This window comes from Heptranchias perlo, chromosome 6, assembly GCF_035084215.1.
Source record: "Heptranchias perlo isolate sHepPer1 chromosome 6, sHepPer1.hap1, whole genome shotgun sequence".
In the NCBI taxonomy this organism is placed as follows: Eukaryota; Metazoa; Chordata; class Chondrichthyes; order Hexanchiformes; family Hexanchidae; genus Heptranchias; species Heptranchias perlo.
This window is the reverse complement of record NC_090330.1, coordinates 29,474,118-29,494,424: the sequence shown is the minus strand read 5'-3', so window position 1 is coordinate 29,494,424 and position 20,307 is coordinate 29,474,118. Positions and strand designations below refer to the sequence as shown.

At 44.2% G+C, this 20,307-nt stretch overlaps 1 protein-coding gene across 2 annotated transcripts in view; it reads right to left on the bottom strand.

Moving 5' to 3' along the window:
- The window catches only part of lnx2a (ligand of numb-protein X 2a), a 186,886-nt gene that overhangs the window by 14,456 nt on the left and 152,123 nt on the right, over positions 1-20,307 (bottom strand). For both annotated transcript variants that reach the window (XM_067986007.1, XM_067986008.1), the window contains 6 exons: positions 15,670-15,869; positions 14,088-14,456; positions 12,955-13,110; positions 12,090-12,267; positions 3,423-3,654; positions 1,149-1,307 (listed from right to left, as the gene is read on the bottom strand). In XM_067986007.1, the coding sequence (XP_067842108.1) occupies positions 1,149-1,307; positions 3,423-3,654; positions 12,090-12,267; positions 12,955-13,110; positions 14,088-14,456; positions 15,670-15,869 (1,294 nt within the window). The remainder of the gene's footprint in view (positions 1-1,148; positions 1,308-3,422; positions 3,655-12,089; positions 12,268-12,954; positions 13,111-14,087; positions 14,457-15,669; positions 15,870-20,307) is intronic.

Genomic DNA, 20,307 nt, shown 5'->3' with positions numbered 1-20,307 from the left:
CTATGGTTCTATGCTGGTGGCTGGTACAAAAAAATCAAGCTGAGAACTGTCATTACGCAGAAGTTTTTCTGGTGGGAAAATTAACTCTCGTGGGATATGATTGTTAAGGTAAGCAAAACAGAAAAAATAGAGTACAAATTCTTAACCAGTCAGAAACAGGAAAACACTTGACAATGAACCAGTTGAGAAAACTCAAACATAAGCCTACAGAAATATCTCGATTAAATTAGTCGATAATAAAAATGTTTACATTCCAACAATGAAACAATTCTCACTTAAGCCATTTTTACCATGTGACTGTGATCAACAGTGTTTAGTTTTTACAGATTAAGGAATTTGAAATCCCATTAATTATTTACTAGGTATGTGCAAGTTTTCAATATTTAGCATAATGAATTAAGTGTATAATGTAACTTATAAAATGTTTTAGAAAACCTGGGCCACAATTAAATTTTCATGAAACATATCACATTAGTTGCATGCAACATAATTGGAATCAACCCTAACTAACGATTATTTAAAACTACTCCTGCACATATTTTGAGACAACTGTTTCATGTAAACAAAATATATGCATAAGAAAAAGTGGAGGGGGAGGAGAGTGAAGATTTTAAAAATGTAATCTTCATCCACTGTATTCTCAATTCTTCGGCAGGGAGCGATTTGTGTCTAAAGTAGTACCTAAAAAAGGTCCATTATACATTGTTAATTGAAAACAATTTTACAACACCAAGTTATAGTCCAGCAATTTTATTTTAAATTCACAAGCTTTCGGAGACTTCCTCCTTCCTCAGGTAAATGTTCAGGAGCTCCTTGAAGCCTACGCATTTGCGTAGGCTTCAAGGAGCTCCTGAACATTTACCTGAGGAAGGAGGAAGTCTCCGAAAGCTTGTGAATTTAAAATAAAATTGCTGGACTATAACTTGGTGTTGTAAAATTGTTTACAATTGTCAACCCCAGTCCATCACCGGCATCTCCACATCATTGTTAATTGAATTATTACAGCTATTGTAAAGTGAAATAAACATACATTTGGGACTACATTCAGCCTCAACAATGAAGGAGCTAGTAACATTCAGGATTTCACATTTTAAAATGGAGGCTTCTCCAAAGAGATAATTCCCAATAAAGACAAAAGAAATGGTTACCTCAGTCTTCCATCATAATAAGCTGGTGTCCCAAATACAATTGTTTTGATAAAAAAGGGCTGATTACAGTGATTTTCTTCATAACCACCAACAATACTAAAGCCCCAGCTTCCTGAGCTACTCCTCCGTAGGACAATATCATGACTGCTATGAAGGGAGCTGAAAAGAAATGAAACATTTCAATAAATGCTTATTGCAGCTCCATTACATTTTCACTTGTTTACTTGGTATTCTTTATTCTTGCCATCAACCTCACACTTTAGGAGACAGAAAAAGCATAGCCAGGAAGAGAAGAAAGGAGTCTCTTGCGTGGGAGTTAAGATTCTAGCAACTGGAACAAATTAATCAAAATGTAAATCATCTAAAGCTGAGTGATCTAAGCCATAATTATTTCCACTGGTGTGCAGATTACTCCATGTGGCAGCTTTGCAGCTGTCCTCAACTGAGATTAGTAATAGAGGCATAGAGTACAAAAGCAAGGAAGTTATGCTAAATCTTTATAAAACACTGGTTAGGCCTCAGACGAAATATTGTGTTCAATTCTGGGCACCACACTTTACGAAGGATGTCAAGGCCTTAGAGAGGATACAGAAGAGATTTACTAGAATGGTGCCAGGGATGAGGGACTTCAGTTATGTGGAGAGATTGGAGAAGCTGGGATTGTTCTCCTTAGGAGAGAAGGCTAAGGGGAGATTTGATAGAGGTGATCAAAATCATGAACAGTTTTGATAGAGTAAATAAGGAGAAACTGTTTCCAGTGGCAGAAGGGTCGGTAACCAGAGGACACAGATTTAAGGTGATCGGCAAAAGAGCCGGAAGCGACATGAGGAAACATTTTTTTACACAGCGAGTTGTAATGATGTGGAATGCACTGACTGAAAAGGTGGTAGAAGCAGATGTAATAGTAAATTTCAAAAGGGAATTGGATAAATACTTGAAGGGAAAAAAATTACAGGGCTATGGGGAAAGAGCAGGGGAATGGGACTAATTGGATAGTTTTTTCAAGGAGTCGACACAGACATGATGAGCTGAATGGCCTCCTCCTGTGCTGTACCTACCATGATACTATCTACTTTAAGTCAGCTGAAAAAATAACAATAAATCTTAAGGAGTGCCCTTAGCAAAGGCCTTCTGCCTGCTAGGCAATAACAAAGAAGAATAGATTCCACTATCCATTTACCTTCCTCTGCATTGGAGATAGTCTGACTAAGTCTTTGGGACTACAGACCTCAAAACAGTTAGCAAAACTCACAGAAAGACTTGGTGTGATTTACATAAAATGCCAAAAGTTTATGATCATCAACCCAGTAAAAACTGCAATTCAGTTTCAATTTGTGAGGAAGGAGGTTGGAAGCTGGGATAATGTTCTATTGAAGGATAAACTGTAATATCACCGTGGGCATCAACTTACAGTAAGACCTGACCACATGATTATCATGCCATTTTAATGATCAATGCTTGATCAATGATCAACACTTAAAGCCCAATACGTCACCTATCAGAAGCCACCAGTAGGCAGTTAACCATGAGAGAAACAACAGCTCACAGGGGCTTAGAAATTCTAGTGCAGGATACATTGTTTGCAAAGAACCAAAATTATATCCCCAGTATAAGGATGTAATTGAGTTTACACACCCTGTTCATAAAGAGAGTAGGAATGATCCCCAATTGAACTTGGTAAGAGATGATCAGGGAAAGTTGTGACTGGTACAATACAAACTTGAATATAGCTTGAATAGAAGTAAAATATGCTGGAACAGAGGATATACGACAAGCCAAAGAACCAACCCATTTAGCAAACATCACTGGATTGATGCCAAAGGCTCAACATCAGGCAAGGTCAAAAAGCACTTTGACTTCTTTGGTGTTAGCACTAGTCAGTGCTCCTAGCTCCAGTGTCAACACCAGTCCCAATTAGTATCAAAGTGGAGTCTAGGGCAAAGTGCACTGATGGGAGTTTTGATCAGATGTACCAACTTGGCACCTGCAAGCCCATGCTTGAGTATGTCAAACATTTCTCTTGATGGGGAAAAGCAAACTAAAAGTCCTCACCCTATGATGGACAGTGCCAATTTCATGCACTCCCCTGATATGTAGAAAATGCTGAAAATAAAGAAGTAGAGAAATCTAAGCAATTATACATTATTCGGTAAGCCACAATATACTCTTTGAAGGAAATAAATTGATGCAAAATTTCTTTGGCATTTCTGAGTTAACAGTGAAAAGAGTCTTAATATCACCTATTGAACAAGACAGAGCACATAAGTCACTCACCTTGGCAATCCTAGCCATATGACCCATGATGGCGACCAACTGGCATCATATTCATTCTCATTGTTTGTGCTCAGTTGTTCATCTGCAGCTTGGCCCTGCTCTTCTATTGTTTGTACTTCCAGTGCCTTCAGTAAAACAACTGGCGAGGTAGCACTAGCTTTCAGTGTGGCCACTGCTTCACTGTGACTCAGACAGGTCAGGTCAATACCATTGATGCTCAGTAGTACATCCCCTGTTTAAATAATCACAGACTTATTTTCAGCTTTCCATTAATCAATGTATTTTAGTCTTGTGGTGCTTGCATTTCCCAAACAGATTAAATTACAAATATCCTCTCTTTACCATCTGTTCTGACATTTTCAAAAGACCATTGATTTAACATGCAACCCCAGCAGAAATTTTGGAACTTCCATCAACAAAATTTTTTTTAAAAAACTATTAAATTGGGAAAACTTAATTTTTAAATTTTGTTTTACTGAGGCAGAAAGACAGATGGTTTGTTGCACTGGTTCCTTAGAAGAAATGATGGGTAGATACTTTATAGTCAGATCTCAGAGCAGCAAAACTGATTTTGCTACCTCTTCTCAGCCCTCATTGCCAAGCCAAGTGATGACGTTCTCTGTTACAAAATGACTGTTCATCTACTGGCCTATACAACAGCTCTTAAAATCTAGCATAAACGAGCAGGGGGGAGGCATGGAGAATTGTTGTTGAAAAGTGGTCACCGTGGCGGGGGGAGGGGGGGAAAGAGAGGTCATCGTGGCGGGGGGAGGGGGGGGGGAGAAAGAGAGGTCATCGTGGCGGGGGGAGGAGGGAGAAAGAGAGGTCATCGTGGCGGGGGGAGGGGGGAGAAAGAGAGGTCATCGTGGCGGGGGAGGGGGGAGAAAGAGAGGTCATCGTGGCGGGGGGAGGGGGGGAGAAAGAGAGGTCATCGTGGCGGGGGGAGGGGGGGGAGAAAGAGAGGTCATCGTGGCGGGGGGAGGGAGGGAGAAAGAGAGGTCATCGTGGCGGGGGGGGGGGGAGGGAGAAAGAGAGGTCATCGTGGCGGGGGAGGGGGGAGAAAGAGAGGTCATCGTGGCGGGGGGAGAGGGGGAAATGAGAGGTCATCGTGGCGGGGGGAGGGGGGAAATGAGAGATCACCATGGCGGGGGGAGGGGGGGAAAAGAGAGGTCACCGTGGCGGGGGGAGGGGGGGAAAGAGAGGTCACCGTGGCGGGGAGAGGGAGGGAAAGAGAGGTCACCGTGGCGGGGGGAGGGAGGGAAAGAAAGAGAGGTCACCGTGGCGGGGGAGGGGGGAGAAAAAAGAGGACATTGGGGCTGGAGGCGGGGAAGAAAGAGAGAGGCCGTGACCCGCAGAGGGGAGGCCGAAGGCTTCTTTGAGGGGCTGTGGGGAGTGTACCTGGTCATCCTGGTCCTCAAGGAGTTCCAAAAAAGGCACTAACCTTGTGGAGCTGGCAGCTCCCATCTCCCTTTCACTGCCGGCCCCAGGGAAACTCACACAGCAACAGTGAATTTTAAATTGGGCTCCCAATTGCACTGTGGGAGCCCGATTTAAATATGTTAATGAAGTTCTTGCCTCTCCACGGCAGGATACACAGATGCCATGTTATAGGGTACGGTAGCATAGTGGTTATGTTACTGGACTAGTAATCCAGAGGCCTGGACTAATAAACCGATGAATCAGTCTTCCTCCATGTTGAGCACCACTTGGAGGAAGCACTGAGGGTAGCAAGGGCACAGAATATACTCTGGGTGGGGGACTTCAATGTCCATCACCAAGAGTGGCTCGGTAGCACCACTACTGACCGAGCTGGCCGAGTCGTGAAGGACATAGCTGCCAGACTGGGCATGCGGCAGTTGGTGAGCGAACCAACACGAGGGAAAAACTTACTTGACCTAATCCTCACCAATCTACCTGTCGCAAATGCATCTGTCCATGACAGTATTGGTAGGAGTGACCACCACACAGTCCCTGTGGAGACAAAGTCCCGTCTTCACACTGAGGACACCATCCAACGTGTTGTGTGGCACTACCACCGTGCTAAATGGGATAGATTCAGAACAGATCTAGCAGCTCAAAACTGGGCATCCATGAGGCGCTGTGGGCCATCAGCAGCAGCAGAATTGTATTCCAGCACAATCTGTAACCTCATGGCCCGGCATATTCCTCACTTTACCATTACTAACAAGCCAGGGGATCAACCCTGGTTCAATGAGGAATGTAGAAGAGCATGCCAGGAGCAGCACCAGGCATACCTAAAAATGAGGTGCCAACCTGGTGAAGCTACAACTCAGGACTACATACATGCTAAACAGTGGAAGCAACATGCTATAGACAGAGCTAAGCGATTCTACAACCAACGGATCAGATCAAAGCTCTGCAGTCCTGCCACATCCAGTCGTGAATGGTGGTGGACAATTAAACAACTAACGGGAGGAGGAGGCTCTGTAAACATCCCCATCCTCAATGATGGCAGAGTCCAGCACGTGAGTGCAAAAGACAAGGCTGAAGCGTTTGCAACCATCTTCAGCCAGAAGTGGCAAGTGGATGATCCATCTCGGCCTCCTTCCGATATCCCCACCATCACATAAGCCAGTCTTCAGCCAATTCGATTCACTCCACGTGATATCAAGAAACGGCTGAATGCACTGGATACAGCAAAGGTTATGGCCCTGACAACATCCCGGCTGTAGTGTTGAAGACTTGTGCTCCAGAACTAGCTGCACCTCTAGCCAAGCTGTTCCAGTACAGCTCCAACACTGGCATCTACCTGACAATGTGGAAAATTGCCCAGGTATGTCCTGTCCACAAAAAGCAGGACAAATCCAATCCGGCTAATTACCGCCCCATCAGTCTACTCTCAATTATCAGCAAAGTGATGGAAGGTGTCGTCGACAGTGCAATCAAGCGGCACTTATCACCAATAACCTGCTCACTGATGCTCAGTTTGGGTTCTGCCAGGACCACTCGGCTCCAGACCTCATTACAGCCTTGGTCCAAACATGGACAAAAGAGCTGAATTCCAGAGGTGAGGTGAGAGTGACTGCCCTTGACATCAAGGCAGCATTTGACCGAGTGTGGCACCAAAGAGCCCTAGTAAAATTGAAGTCAATGGGAATCAGGGGGGGAAAACTCTCCAGTGGCTGGAGTCATACCTAGCACAAAGGAAAATGGTAGAGGTTGTTGGAGGCCAATCATCTCAGCCCCAGGGCATTGCTGCAGGAGTTCCTCAGGGCAGTGTCCTAGGCCCAACCATCTTCAGCTGCTTCATCAATGACCTTCCCTCCATCATAAGGTCAGAAATGGGGATGTTCGCTGATGATTGCACAGTGTTCAGGTCCATTCGCAACCCCTCAAATAACGAAGCAGTCCCAGCCCGCATGCAGCAAGACCTGGACAACATCCAGGCTTGGGCTGATAAGTGGCAAGTAACATTCGCGCCAAACAAGTGCCAGGCAATGACCATCTCCAAGGGAGAGTCTAACCACCTCCCCTTGATATTCAACGACATTACCATCACCAAATCCCTTACCATTAACATCCTGGGGGTCACCATTGACCAGAAACTTAACATGACCAGCCATATAAATACTGTGGCTACAAGAGCAGGTCAGAGGCTGGGTATTCTGCGGCGGGTGACTCACCTCCTGACTCCCCAAAGCATTTCCACCATCTACAAGGCACAAGTCAGGAGTGCGATGGAATACTCTCCACTTGCTTGGATGAGTGCAGCTCCAACACTCACAAAGCTCGACACCATCCAGGACAAAGCAGCCCGCTTGATTGGCACCCCATCCACCACCCTAAACATTCACTCCCTTCACCACTGGCGCACAGTGGCTGCAGTGTGTACCATCCACAGGCTTCTTCGACAGCACCTCCCAAACCCGCGACCTCTACCACCTAGAAGGACAAGAGCAGCGGGTACATGGGAACAACACCACCTGCACATTCCTCTCCAAGTCACACACCATCCCGACTTGGAAATATATCGCCGTTCCTTCATTGTCGCTGGGTCAAAATCCTGGAACTCCCTTCCTAACAGCACTGTGAGAGAACCTTCACCACATGGACTGCAGAGGTTCAAGAAGGCGGCTCACCACCACCTTCTCAAGGGCAATTAGGGATGGGCAATAAATGCCGGCCTCGCCAGTGACGCCCACATCCCATGAACGAATTTTAAAAAAAGAAATCCGCCGCCGTAAAAATGGCAACAGTTGGGGGTGTGGCGAGTTCGGGTCACGTGTCGCGCATTTGACTGGTTAACCACCACCCCCCGGCCTCTCTTCCGCCCGCCATGTGCCACTCAGCTGCTCTAACTCTTCTCACTTCAATATTCTATATTCAGGCAACATGCTACTAAATGTACATAGTAGCAAGTACCCTAGTTTATCTATTTGTCATCAGATGCCATGTGGGCTGAATTGGGCCGCGTGGTGCCTGTTGTGTAGGCGCTACGTGGACTTCTAAGCCCCGAAAATGGTTTCCGCGATGCGCGTGCACACTTCCGACGTGACAAGCGCAGGGCGCCACCTTGGTAAAGGCGTTTGCGTACATGCACCTAATGAATGGCAGCAGCATGTAAGGTAGGGAGATTATGACGTTAATCAATGCGCAACGCTGATTTGAAACAGCTGACGCATTTGCAAACTGCCCGCTCCAGCCAATGCACTGTTCTAACCTCACACAGTTGATCTGGAGTTAAAGGGTGTGAAGGACCCCCCACCAGCGCTATTTAAAGGGAGTATGCAGGAGTTACAGGTTGGTTGCTGGATTAGTTATTCTGGCTGCTGGTACAATTGTGGGTGTTTGTGGAAGTTTCCTATACTTGGAGAAACTTGCAATATTATACACAGAGTGGTCTGGGTGGTCTTGCAGTACTGTTTGTGGCATTTTAAAATAGTGTGCTTAACAAGGTTGCTGCCAGGCCTGCTACGGCTTCTTCTAGGAAGTGAACATGACTGGGAGCATGCAGAGAAGCAACGCAGAGCAGGACAGGCTGCCAGAAGACGGAGGAGGAGGTGGAGGGCATTCAGCAGGAGGCCATATCCAATGAGGGACCAATTCTCTTATCTCAACTTCAGCGACGACCAGTGCATCCGATGGCTGTGATTCACAAAAGAGGTTGTGACTGAGATTTGTTAACTGCTGCAGCCACAACTGCAGCCTCAGAGCAGGACAAGGACAGCATTGCCTGTGGCTGTCAAGGTGATCGTGGCGCTTAATTTTTATGGCTCTGGCTCCTTTCAGGCTGCTGCTGGAGATATAAGCAACATCTCGCAGTTTGCAGTGTATTACTATATAAGGGATGTCACGGAGGCTCTGGACGCACACAAACAGATTCATCACGTTCCCTCTTGACAGAAACAAGCAGAAGGAGCGAGCACGAGGGTTGGCTCGCATTGCAGGCTTCCCCGTGGTGCAAGGTGCCATTGACTGTACGCACATTGCCATGCGTATTCCACATCTGAACTCGCCCATTTTTATGTATAGAAAGGGATTCCACTCCCTCAATGTGCAGCTGGTGTGCGATCACACGCAGCACATCATGCAGGTCAATGCCCGCTATCCTGGCAGAAGTCTTGACTCCTTCATTCTACCACAGTCCAAAGTGCCACCTATATTTCAACCAGCATGGCAAGTCAAAGGTTGGCTACTGGGTGACAAGGGTTATCTCCTCATGAAGTGGCTCATGACTCCAGACTGCTCTGGAGAAGCCCTGCAGGTATCAAGATTTGTCATTGTATGCTGCATGCTGCACAACCTCGCCATTATGATGGAACAGCCCTCGCCACCGCCTATCCGGCGAGAACCTGAGCCAGAGGAAGGGGCGGAGGAGGAGGAATAGATGGAGGAGGAGGAGGAGGAAGTACAGCAGGAAGTGGAGGAAGTGGCAGGGAAGCAACAAAGTAGACATGCCCTGTCTGCCTGTCAGACGATTAAAGAGCGATACCAGTAACCTCAACGACACCTCCTCGTTCACCAACATTCCCACAGTCCTTACCTTTCTGCTCCCACAAGACCATCAAATTGTCCTCCTTATTGCACATTGCTTCCTCCCTCAGCTCATCGCAGAAATGAAAACCAACACCAAATGCAAATTCAAATCCATTTTTATAAATTAAAAAAATGTAATAATTCAAACAAAATGAGAATATTCACCCTTGTTCATTCCCTTAACGCTTGTGTTTGTGTGCCTTTACCTTTCATTGTGCTCCTACGAGGTGCATCCCCAGTGGCTAGAGCATGGGTGGTGGAAGGCTGCTGATCTTCAATTGAGGAGAATGCAGATGGCCTTGGAGGACAACCTCGAGCAGCTCTGGGCTGGGAGGGCCCGGCTTCAGACTGCACCACCTCGGCCTGGGCTGCAGCAGTCAGGGCCGGCTGGCTGACAGGTGACAGCAAGGGCACTGGCGGAGTGGCAGGGGTAGGAGCAAGAATGCTGTCATCCTGAGAGAGGACAGCAGGTTAGTGTTCCATGGCACCACTGCCACTCTCCTGGGGGCGGCAACCTCAGCAATCCTGGTGATCTGTTGGAGAACAGATTGCTGTATTGCTGTGATGCTCTGGAAACCCCGTTCCACAATGAAATCCAGAGCCACGATAGCAGTCTGAACTTCCAAGGCGGCAGTTTGAGCTCCAAACGCAGCAGTCAGACCTTGGATGGCAGATGTTTGTGTTGCAACGGAAGCTGTGACATCGGTCATCAGACGCTGTATCATGGTGGGTTCCATAGGTGTGCTGATGGAGGTGACCACCTGTTCCATGTGGGAAAGGATGGGCTCCAAGCTCTGCGCAAAGCCCTGTGCCTAGTTGGAGCTGGACTCCTCCATGCCCTTTGACATTGCGCACAGGCTTTCTGGTGCACCAAGCATTCAGTCGTGTACACCCATCAGCCTTCTTCTGTAGCCTGGCCCATCGAAGTCATCATCTGACTCCTCGGCAGCAGAATTAGTGTGTGACCTCGCGAGCTGGCACCTGTGGTATCCATTCCCCCCGTCCCGGCTCCTGCGCACTTGTGCCCGGTGTCCCACCATGTGCAGATCTCTCCTCTAACCTAGCCTGTAAAGTACGCAAAGTGTCAGTCTCTGAGCTGGTGGCTGCGAGTGCAAGATCGAGTGACAGAGTTTCTGCAACATCACTGTTATCTTCCTCTGCCTCCTCTGATGCTGCCGGTGCAATGACAAAGGAAAATGGGTTGAGTTGTGGTGAGGGGAGAGGAGAAAGTAAGGCATGTGTGCTCACACCATCTGCAACATGTGAGTCAGAAAAGATTGTGGGATGAGGGAGAAGTGGGGAGCGAGAAGGAGGATTAGGTATGCAGAGACCCTCATCATCGTTACCCCCAGCACTGCCAGTGGCCACAGCTGCAGCGACAGCCCGCCCAATAATCGACAGCACTGTCTCCTCCATGGGAGTGAGGACGTGTAGGCATGTCTGTACTCCCCCAGGTCTTTCCTGCTGCCTGTTGTTATGCGCCACCTTCTCCTGCAAGAAAGAGGAAAGTGTGTCAGTGAGTGTCCTGCAAGATGTTTGGGTGATGTGGCTGTCAAAGTTGAATAGCTACCAGTGTGTGTGACCTGTGAGTGTGTGGCTTGCAAGAGTGGTACTGTGTGAGAGTGAGATGCAGCATGTGATTTGAAGAGTTGTGTACTGATGGAAAGAGTTTGTTGGTAGGTGAGTGATGGGGGGGTGGCAGGGGGGGGGGGGTGTAGTGAGTGGAGCAGTGGATGAGACTAGTGGTGTAGTTGGTAGGATATGCCACCTGACAGTTGAACTCACTCACCTTGACCTCTCCTGTCAAATCATTGAACTTCTTCCTGCACTGCATCCATGTGCGTGGAGTGATGCTCCTGGCATTCATCTCGTGCACCACTTCCTCCCGCTGCCTCCTCAGCATGTGTATGGAGGGCCTCCTGCTCCAAGGCCTTTAGTGTGTCGTCCGAGAATCTTGGTGCATGCTCTCTCGCAGGCCCAGCCATTCTTCAGTATATTCCAGAACAGAGTTAGTTCCCACACCAATTCCAGGCCTCCCTGCAGCCATAGTGCACCTCCCCTTTAAGAGGTAAAGGGGAGGTGCACTGCAGCTAGCGCTGGCTGCACGCAGCAATCACTGCAATCACCAGGCAGCATGAATGCTGCCTGCATCTCAACGACCGTTCATGGGTTAACCGTGCACCGCGATCCCAGCGCATGTTTTCAGGGGTTTACCAATTTAACTCTCCATAAGTTTAATTTATAATTATCAAAAATAAACATTTACATGAACATTTAGCTGTATTACATCCTCACAGTCAACTGAATACAAGAAAGATAATTTAGCTGTATTTATAAAATTCCACATAAACAATAAATTTCTGCTTTATGCTATTCACCTTGCTTTAGTCATAAAATATATAAAATGTACTTCGATCTGTAAAAACAATGCTTTAGCAGGCCTACAAAAATTACAGAAGATAAATTTCATAGATCCATTAAAGTTTTGTAAATAAGAGGTTTAGTCAGCACTTTAATTTTGCCCAACTGCATTCAAATTCTAAGGTTAAACTTATAGCAGGTACAGTTTGTTTAATCCCTGCTTGAAATCGTATTACTTTTTAACATTAAAATATCCTGCTAAATCACCAAAGGAGTTCCTGTGAGGCACTGGCCAGTGTGTAGTCTTACCACGTTTGATCCTCCCTTCTCTGCAGAGACAACCATGTGGCTGTACACTGGTGACAAAGATTGGCAATTCACCATTTTTGCTGCCCCGTCCTCCTGCTACAGTCATTCCTAAAGACTCATGAGGCTCTTTCTTTACAGTGATCTGCTTTTCTTGACAAGTAACACACTGGGACAGGTCCTGAGGAAATAGGAAAAAGCTTCTGTTCTCATTCAATGTATTAAAATATTAATGTAATAACAAAGTGTCTCCATGAATACATTTATAAGGATTGGAAATTATTTATATAGTAACTTATTTCATGACTTCTTCATTCATTTACCCTCAAAGGTGATCACTCTCCAGCTTCATTAATTGATTTTCCCTTCATATGGGGAAGTGGCTAGCCTCTGCTTGTCCTGCTTCCTGTCAAGATTGGGAACACTCTACCCAAAGAATCATAGGTGTAAACCCATGCTATATCATTCCTAGCAAACTTAAGAGGCTGAGGAAATTTAATAAAAATTCTATTTTTTTTAAAAAAAGATTGGCATTAAAGAGTGCACGACAGGTTCAAGAATGGAATGATATTCTATAGATCATCTCAGATGCATACTACTTAAGTTAGATAAGATTAATGAAAAGTATCACATTGAGAATTGCAAAATGATTCCTAATGGTATATACTGCTGTTTATAATCTTAAGTAATTAATTTTAATTGGACATTTAATATCAAGTGATAGCTTCACATTAGTTTGCTAGACTAATTGAGAATATTTCAGAACCATTCTGATAACACAGTTAATCAGCTGACAGAGAACAGGCTCAAGTAATGTAAACCTTTTAGTGCAATTCATTACTGAATGAAATCTATTTTTCTCACTCACCTTGTGAGTACTAGGTCTGCTGTGGAGCAGGAGCTGTGTCTGCTGCTGCTGAGATAGTTGTGGATGGCTTTTTTGAGATCCCAGTTCTCGAATAACATTTGAGAGCTGGTGTTTTGCTGTTCTAGAAATTATGAAATTAACTCTCTCACCACTGGCCTGAAAAACATGAAAATAAAACCTTTACTTATAGATAAGTTTATACCCTATTCATTAACTCCTAAAATAAAAACATTTCAGAAGGAATAAAAAAAAAAGGAAAACTGGGAATTGCTGTGGCGCAGTGTATTGGACACTAGCCTTTATCTCAGGCTTGCGATAAAAATCAGCCCAGATTGTGACGATAGTCTCTTCTGTCCGCTGGCTGTAAGGGTCCTATTTGAAATGAATTCAGGCAGTGTCAATTCAGTTCCTAATGGGTATAAGACTACAACACAAAGTTTCCCTTAACATGGCAAGTGCTATTATTACAGTTTTAATATCTTTTGGCTTATTTACCAGGTATTTATTCTTCTTGGCATCTTCATATTTTGAAACTGAAAAAGTAGTACAATCAGGAAGAGGTGAAAAGCTCTTCTGCAGATGTTGAGACTCTAGCATCTGGTACAGACTTATCAATGTAAATTATCTGTACCGGAATGGTCCTAGTACTGATAGTTGACATGAGAAATGTCACACTGGTGCAGGAGGAGGTGCACTTCTGTGGTCAGGGCTGAAGACATTGTTGAGGCAGAATGGAGGGAGTTTTGCTCTGCATCTGGCTGTGCTAAACCTGATCTGGGAGTTGTTTTGAGTGCTTAATCTTGACACTCAGTGCCTGAAATTCAGAGTTCCATTCCCCAGCACTGATATCCCTCAGCTTGATGAGTACAAAATATGTAAAAACAAAGAAGCAAAAAAAAAGCTGCATTTTGTTTTGCTCCACGATGTCATTACTGTGCCATATGAAATTAAGCCATATTTTTGTAAAGCTCTCAATTGCACATAATTATACTCTTTGTTTTATTACTGAATTTGTTCAAAGCGAAATTACTAGTAGCACTGCAGCATGGACTTTAATATCAAAGCAATTTCAAACCAAATGCCAAATGTTTTTACTATATACCAACATATTTGCTGCACTAAAAGAATTTTACCTGGATAATTTGGGCAGCAAGTTCAGGTGTTCCATGCTTCAGGTCATGTCCATTTATTGCAAGCACCCGATCATTGCTGCACAATCTCCCATCTTGAGCAGCCAAACCACCTTCCAGAAGGTCCAGGATGAAGATGCCTGCCTCATCTGTTCTACGAACTAATTTAATACCAAGCTGCTCACTCGAGTCCCTTTTAAGCAAAGTCACATGAAAGCCATCTTCTCGCATACAGCTGCCATCAGGGTGAGTATGTGTTCGACCACCAAATCGTCTCTCCCTCAGAACAGTGAGATGTAGAGCAGAGCAGGGCTGTGAAAACACAGACCTAGCATAGTTGTGAGGTACATTGCTGATATCAACACTATTCACCTGGAATAAAATAGAAAACAGTACAGCACCATATTTCATGTTTACAGGGCATAAAAAGTATACAGTGATCAAAACAACAGAACATAATGTCATCTGTTCCATGATATTTATTGTATGACTGAAGTCATGCAAGGACATCTATAACCAGCAAAAAGTTAGCAAATCTACATCCCCCAAGTTTTCCCCTACCCCTGCTAGAGTTCGACTCCCACTTTGTGACATTTCTATGTAGCACAGAAAAAATAACAACATTTACACCAGTATTAGCTGCCCGTTATAGAAACCGCCTGATTTTAATTTCCGATGTAAATGAAAATCAGGTATTTTCTATAATGAGTGACCAACCCTCAACACCAGTTTTATGCCTAGGCGACAAGTTGAAAATCTATCCCTTGGTTTCCTAATTTTAACACTGATCTAAGGATTCAAGTCTTTTACATGTCATAATGAGAAGTGCTTTAGTGAATGCACAATTACATAATATACATATACTAACTGTAGTTGAGAGGCATTGATTGATGCTTAACGATCAAAAGCATAATTGCTGGAGATTCAAGGTTGCTCTGTATGTTAAAGTGCAACATTTGATCTTATAGCCTGGTCAATATTTGCATCATAATACCATTATTTTCTGAACAAATATCTTTCTATCAGATTTCAACAGATTCATGAAATTAGATTTTAATCTGTTTCCAGGAAAATTGATTTGATGGACACCATGATAATATTTTTTGACAAAGTAGATTTAGACATACATAAACATGAGAGAGAAAAGAGAGTGAGAGCGATATTGACTGATTTTTTACTTGGCGAATATGGAGGTTTAATAACTCCGATGTCTCTCACCTCCTGTAGGCATCCAAATGCAGAAAGGATCTAATCAGAGTAACAATCTAATCCTCCAAGTAACAATTTGCTGACAAAGCAATTACTAACCAAATGGGTTCCTGGTAAGTCCAGATATTCAAAATGGCAGCTCATCACAATGACAAAGAAATTATATTAAATTTACAATAGTTCCAGAATTCCAGGAAACATTAAAAGGAATTCTTTTCACTTACTTAGACAGGAATTGGTGAGAACGGTGTGGGTGGGAAAGTATACTTTACAAAACCCAGCAAGAGTGTACAGCTTTCCTACATATTATACTAAGCCTAGTTTACTTTGGAATAACAAGTCAAAATAGATTTACGAACAATTTTTAGTTCATTACCTGCAATATTTGGTCACCAGAAAGAAGCCTTCCATCTTTTGCAACAATACCATCTCGATAAACTTCCTGAATTACAATATTTATCAAAGGAGTTTCATTTCCGCCTACGATGCTGAGACCCAGTTCCATATAGGGATTGGCCCTGTGGATTTCAATACTGGTAATTTCTCCTTCTGGCAGGCCAGGTTGCGTTGGTAGTGCTGCAGTTTAAAAAAATAGAAACAAGTGCACTTAACCAGTAATACAAATTCACAATTAATTATTGCCCAGTATTTGAAAAGTTATTTTTGCAAATGCTTTTGCTCTTATAATATAGTTGCACAGCAAAATATACATCATGGGGTTGTAGGGTGTAGGTCCGAGTTTTTGCACAGTTGGTTTCTTCTTCTTGGACAGGACATCCAGGAGAGGTACCAAGTGTAAACCTAGTACTTGTCCAAGGGGAGGGAGGGATGGTTAAAATGTAAATTATCACAGGAGACATTGACCAAGTCCTAAGAGTAGGTCACATCTTCCCTTTGATCAGTCAATGGTGCAGGCATGTGAATGGAAAAACTTCTGGAAAGGGAGGGGGAGCAGCCAAAAGTAATAGTCCACATTGGAGCCATGATATAGTTTGAAGTATATTTGAGGTCTTGGAGATGGAGCTTAAGAGTTAGGCACTAGATTAAAAAAGACCTAAAAAATGTGGTAATCTCTAGATTGTGTCCTCTGCCACACGCTGTACAGGTTGAGGAGAGGAAAATTTGGAAGGTCAACATATGGTTGCATGGTTGATGCAGGAGAGAAGAGTTCATATTCTTCGGGCATTGGAGCAATTTCTGGAACAATGGAAAGCTATACAGGAGAAACAGCATTCACCTGATCCAAAATGGCACCAATGTTCTTCCAGTGAAGTTAAATAGAGTAGTGGTGGAAAATCTAAACTAATAAGGCAGAGAGAGTGGTAAAAGTCTCTTTTTGAGACTAGAGAGGGAGAGCAGGATTAATAAAGCTATTGAAACAGAAGAAGGCTAAGCTGAAATAATGTAATGCGTAACTGCCATCAGAGGAGAAAGGGAACAAAACAAGCTAGAAGATAGTGAGAAACATAAATACCATTTAAAAGTAAGGGAAGAGCTATCAAAAAATTAAAAGGAGAAAACCAGGTAAAACAAGAAGGGGAAATGTACCAGGAAAATGGCATCAGGATTGAGTTGTATGTATGTGAATGCACAAGCATTTAAAAGAAAATTGGAGAGTTGATAACATTAGTAACTAAGGATGGATATAATATAGTAGCTATAAATGGAGACATGGCTTAAATTTGGACAGGACTGGGAACTTAATATTTCTGGATATAACATTTTCAGAAGAGATAAGGGAGGGAAAAAAGGGAAATGTGTGCAGTATTAGTGAAGGATTCTATCACAGGACTGCAGCGTAAGAATTTCCTCAGAGGGTTGCATTAAGACTTCATCCATATGGATCGAGTTAAGAAATTGAAAGGGAAATGGTACAATTCTTAGTTTGCATTACAGCCACAAAACAATGGAGATGAGACAGAGGTGGAGATCTACAGGCAGTTCAGAGAGGTATGCAAGAACAACAGGGCAATAATACTATCCCAAGATAAACTGTTCTAAAAGCAATGCATATGATCAAAGTGGGGAACACTTTTAGAATGATTCCTAGATCATGGGGAAGATTTTCTACTTGGAAGCAATATCAGTGCTTCCCCCCCCCCCCCCCCACCTCCAAGGTGTCCAACCAATGCAGCGGTCTGGAGGCCCAAATGGTTTTCAGGTTCAGGCGTCATTAACATTTTTCTGACGAACTGCGGGCTCCAATCGGGCACTCTGCTGCAGCTCAGAGGTTTCCTGCAGCGGAAAAACAGCTGGCCAGCTGGGGGAGGGGGGGGCGGGGGTTGGGGGGAGGTTGAACAAGACAGCTCTTGCTCCTCCAGGCCCCATAAAACTCTTAAATAAAAGAAGAGACGTACCTTTTTGGAGAGGCCTCCACCGGTCCCTTTAATTACCACGGATGAAGCCTCTCAACAGCTGGAGAAAGTGGGACTAGTATGCACTGTGCATGCTCCACCCGTTTCTCTAAGGAACGTGTCATCGGGGTCGTACAACAACCCCCCCGCCTGTTTTGGCCAAGGGTGCTGGGCGCCCATTTAAATGCCAAGCTCAAAATTGAATCAGGCAGGCAAATTGGCGCACCAGATTTTCCTCTGCTAGTGCCAAATTTTTAGGCAGGAAATGAGCAGCCAACAGTTTAAGGTGAGAGGGGAGAGATACAAAAGGGTCCAGAGGGGCAATTTTTTCACTCAAAGGGTGGTGAGTGTCTGGAACGAGCTGCCAGAGGCAGTAGTAGAGGCGGGTACAATTTTGTCTTTTAAAAAGCATTTGGACAGTTACATGGGTAAGATGGGTATAGAGGGATATGGGCCAAGTGCAGGAAATTGGGACTAGCTTAGTGGTATAAACTGGGCGACATGGACATGTTGGGCCAAAGGGCCTGTTTCCATGTTGTAACTTCTATGATTCTATGATTCTATGAAAATAGCCATGTTTCTAGTCCAACAGAAAGGAAGCATTGCTTGATTTAATTCTGGGAAATGAAGTAGGGCAAATAACTGATCTGAAAGTAGGAGGTCAATTGGGAGATAGTGACTACTACGTAGTTAGGTTCAATGTAAGAACAGAAAAGTTCACTGAAGAGTCAACGATATGAATGCTGCACTGGAAAAAGGTAAAGTTCAGTGGTATAAAAGGGATCTGGACCAAATTAATTATTTATTTTATGATTTTGTTAAGGGTATATAATACTGTAGTTTGGCCATCAAGATAATTTTGAAAAACGTATTGTGTAAGTTGATTGGTTTATATTGTCATTGTTGCCAATTCCAGGCTGGCAGTTGTGGAGAACAAATAGTGATTTCATTGGTTGGTTTTCTGAGAGTTCCAAGTTTGTGCCTAATAGTGGAATGTTTTTCTATCTGTCAGATATTTGTGCAAATCAGCACGTTTCACTGAACAAATTGCAGTTATTTAAGTGATTCAGTAAAGTGTAATGGATATTTTTTTTAATGCTACATACAAGTATGATGCACACATTTGGTTTGATGGCACTATACACAAGAGTTTTAAATTATAAAAAATGTTACCTGTGTAGCCACAGGTGCTTCCTGGAATCGGTGCCATGCTAAAATTAAGTCTCTTCAGCTACTACTGTTGGGTCTAGGAACTTGCATGAACCCAAGGCTCACATATGCACAGGTCCCAGATGCAAAACATATTTAGAAGAATTTCAAGTACAGAAAGGCTATTTTATTGGTAAGTTTAATCATTTTCAACAGTTTGTAATTTTCTATGGTTCTATTATGATTCAACCATAATTCCAATAGCAAGTGCTCATCTTAATGGAGAAACCAATATTGTGACCAAAACGATTTTCGTTCTTTTATTGATAAATTTTGCAAATTGCTCAAGTTTGATTAATTGTTTTCATAAGTTCTTAGTAGTTCCTCACTTCCTAGTATTGATTTGTACATTCTCAGGATAAGGGGTTGGCCATTTAGGACTGAGATGAGGAAAAATTTCTTCACTCAGAGAGTTGTGAATCTTTGGAATTCTCTATCGCAAGGGCTGTGGATGCTCAGTCGTTGAGTACATTCAAAACTGAGATGGATAGATTTTTGGTCACTAAGGGAATCAAGGGATATGGGAATAGGGCGGGAAAGTGGAGTTGAGGTAGATGATCAGCCATGATCTTATTGAATGGCGAAGCAGGCTCGAGGGGCCGTGTGGCCTACTCCTGCTCCTATTTCTTATGTTCTTAGGAGGAGTGCATTGATGCATCCAGTTTTATTGGCAATGAAATGGCAGTGCTTACAGTACTGGGAGAAATATAGGTCAAGAAGTTGGGGTAACTTGTTGGACCTTAGTTTCTGATGATTAATTAGGTCAGGGTATTGGAGGGGTGGTTGGGGGGGGAGGGGTGCGGGGGTTGCGGGGGAGTGAAGGAAGAGCTTTTTTAAAAACTCGTTCATGTGATGTGGGTGTCGCTGGCGAGGCCAGCATTTATTGCCCATCTCTAATTGCCCTTGAGAAGGTGGTGGTGAGCCGCCTTCTTGAACCGCTGAAGTCCGTGTGGTGAAGGTTCTCCCACATTACTGTTAGGAAGGGAGTTCCAGGATTTTGACCCAGCGACAATGAAGGAATGGCGATATAGTTCCAAGTCGGGATGGTGTGTGACTTGGAGGGGAACGTACAGGTGGTGTTGTTCCCATGTACCTGCTGCTCTTGTCCTTCTAGGTGATAGAAGTCACGGGTTTGTCGAAGAAGCCTTGGCGAGTTGCTGCAGTGCATCCTGTGGATGGTACACACTGCAGCCACAGTGCACCAGCGGTGGAGGGAGTGAATGTTTAGGGTGGTGGATGGGGTGCCAATCAAGTGGGCTGCTTTGTCCTGGATTGTGTCAAGCTTCTTGAGTGTTGTTGGATCTGCACTCATCCAGGCAAGTGGAGAGTATTCCATCATACTCCTGACTTGTGCCTTGTAGATGGTGGAAAGGCTTTGGGGAGTCAGGTGAGTCACTCGCCACAGAATGCCCAGCCTCTGACCTGCTCTTGTAGCCACAGTTTTTATGTGG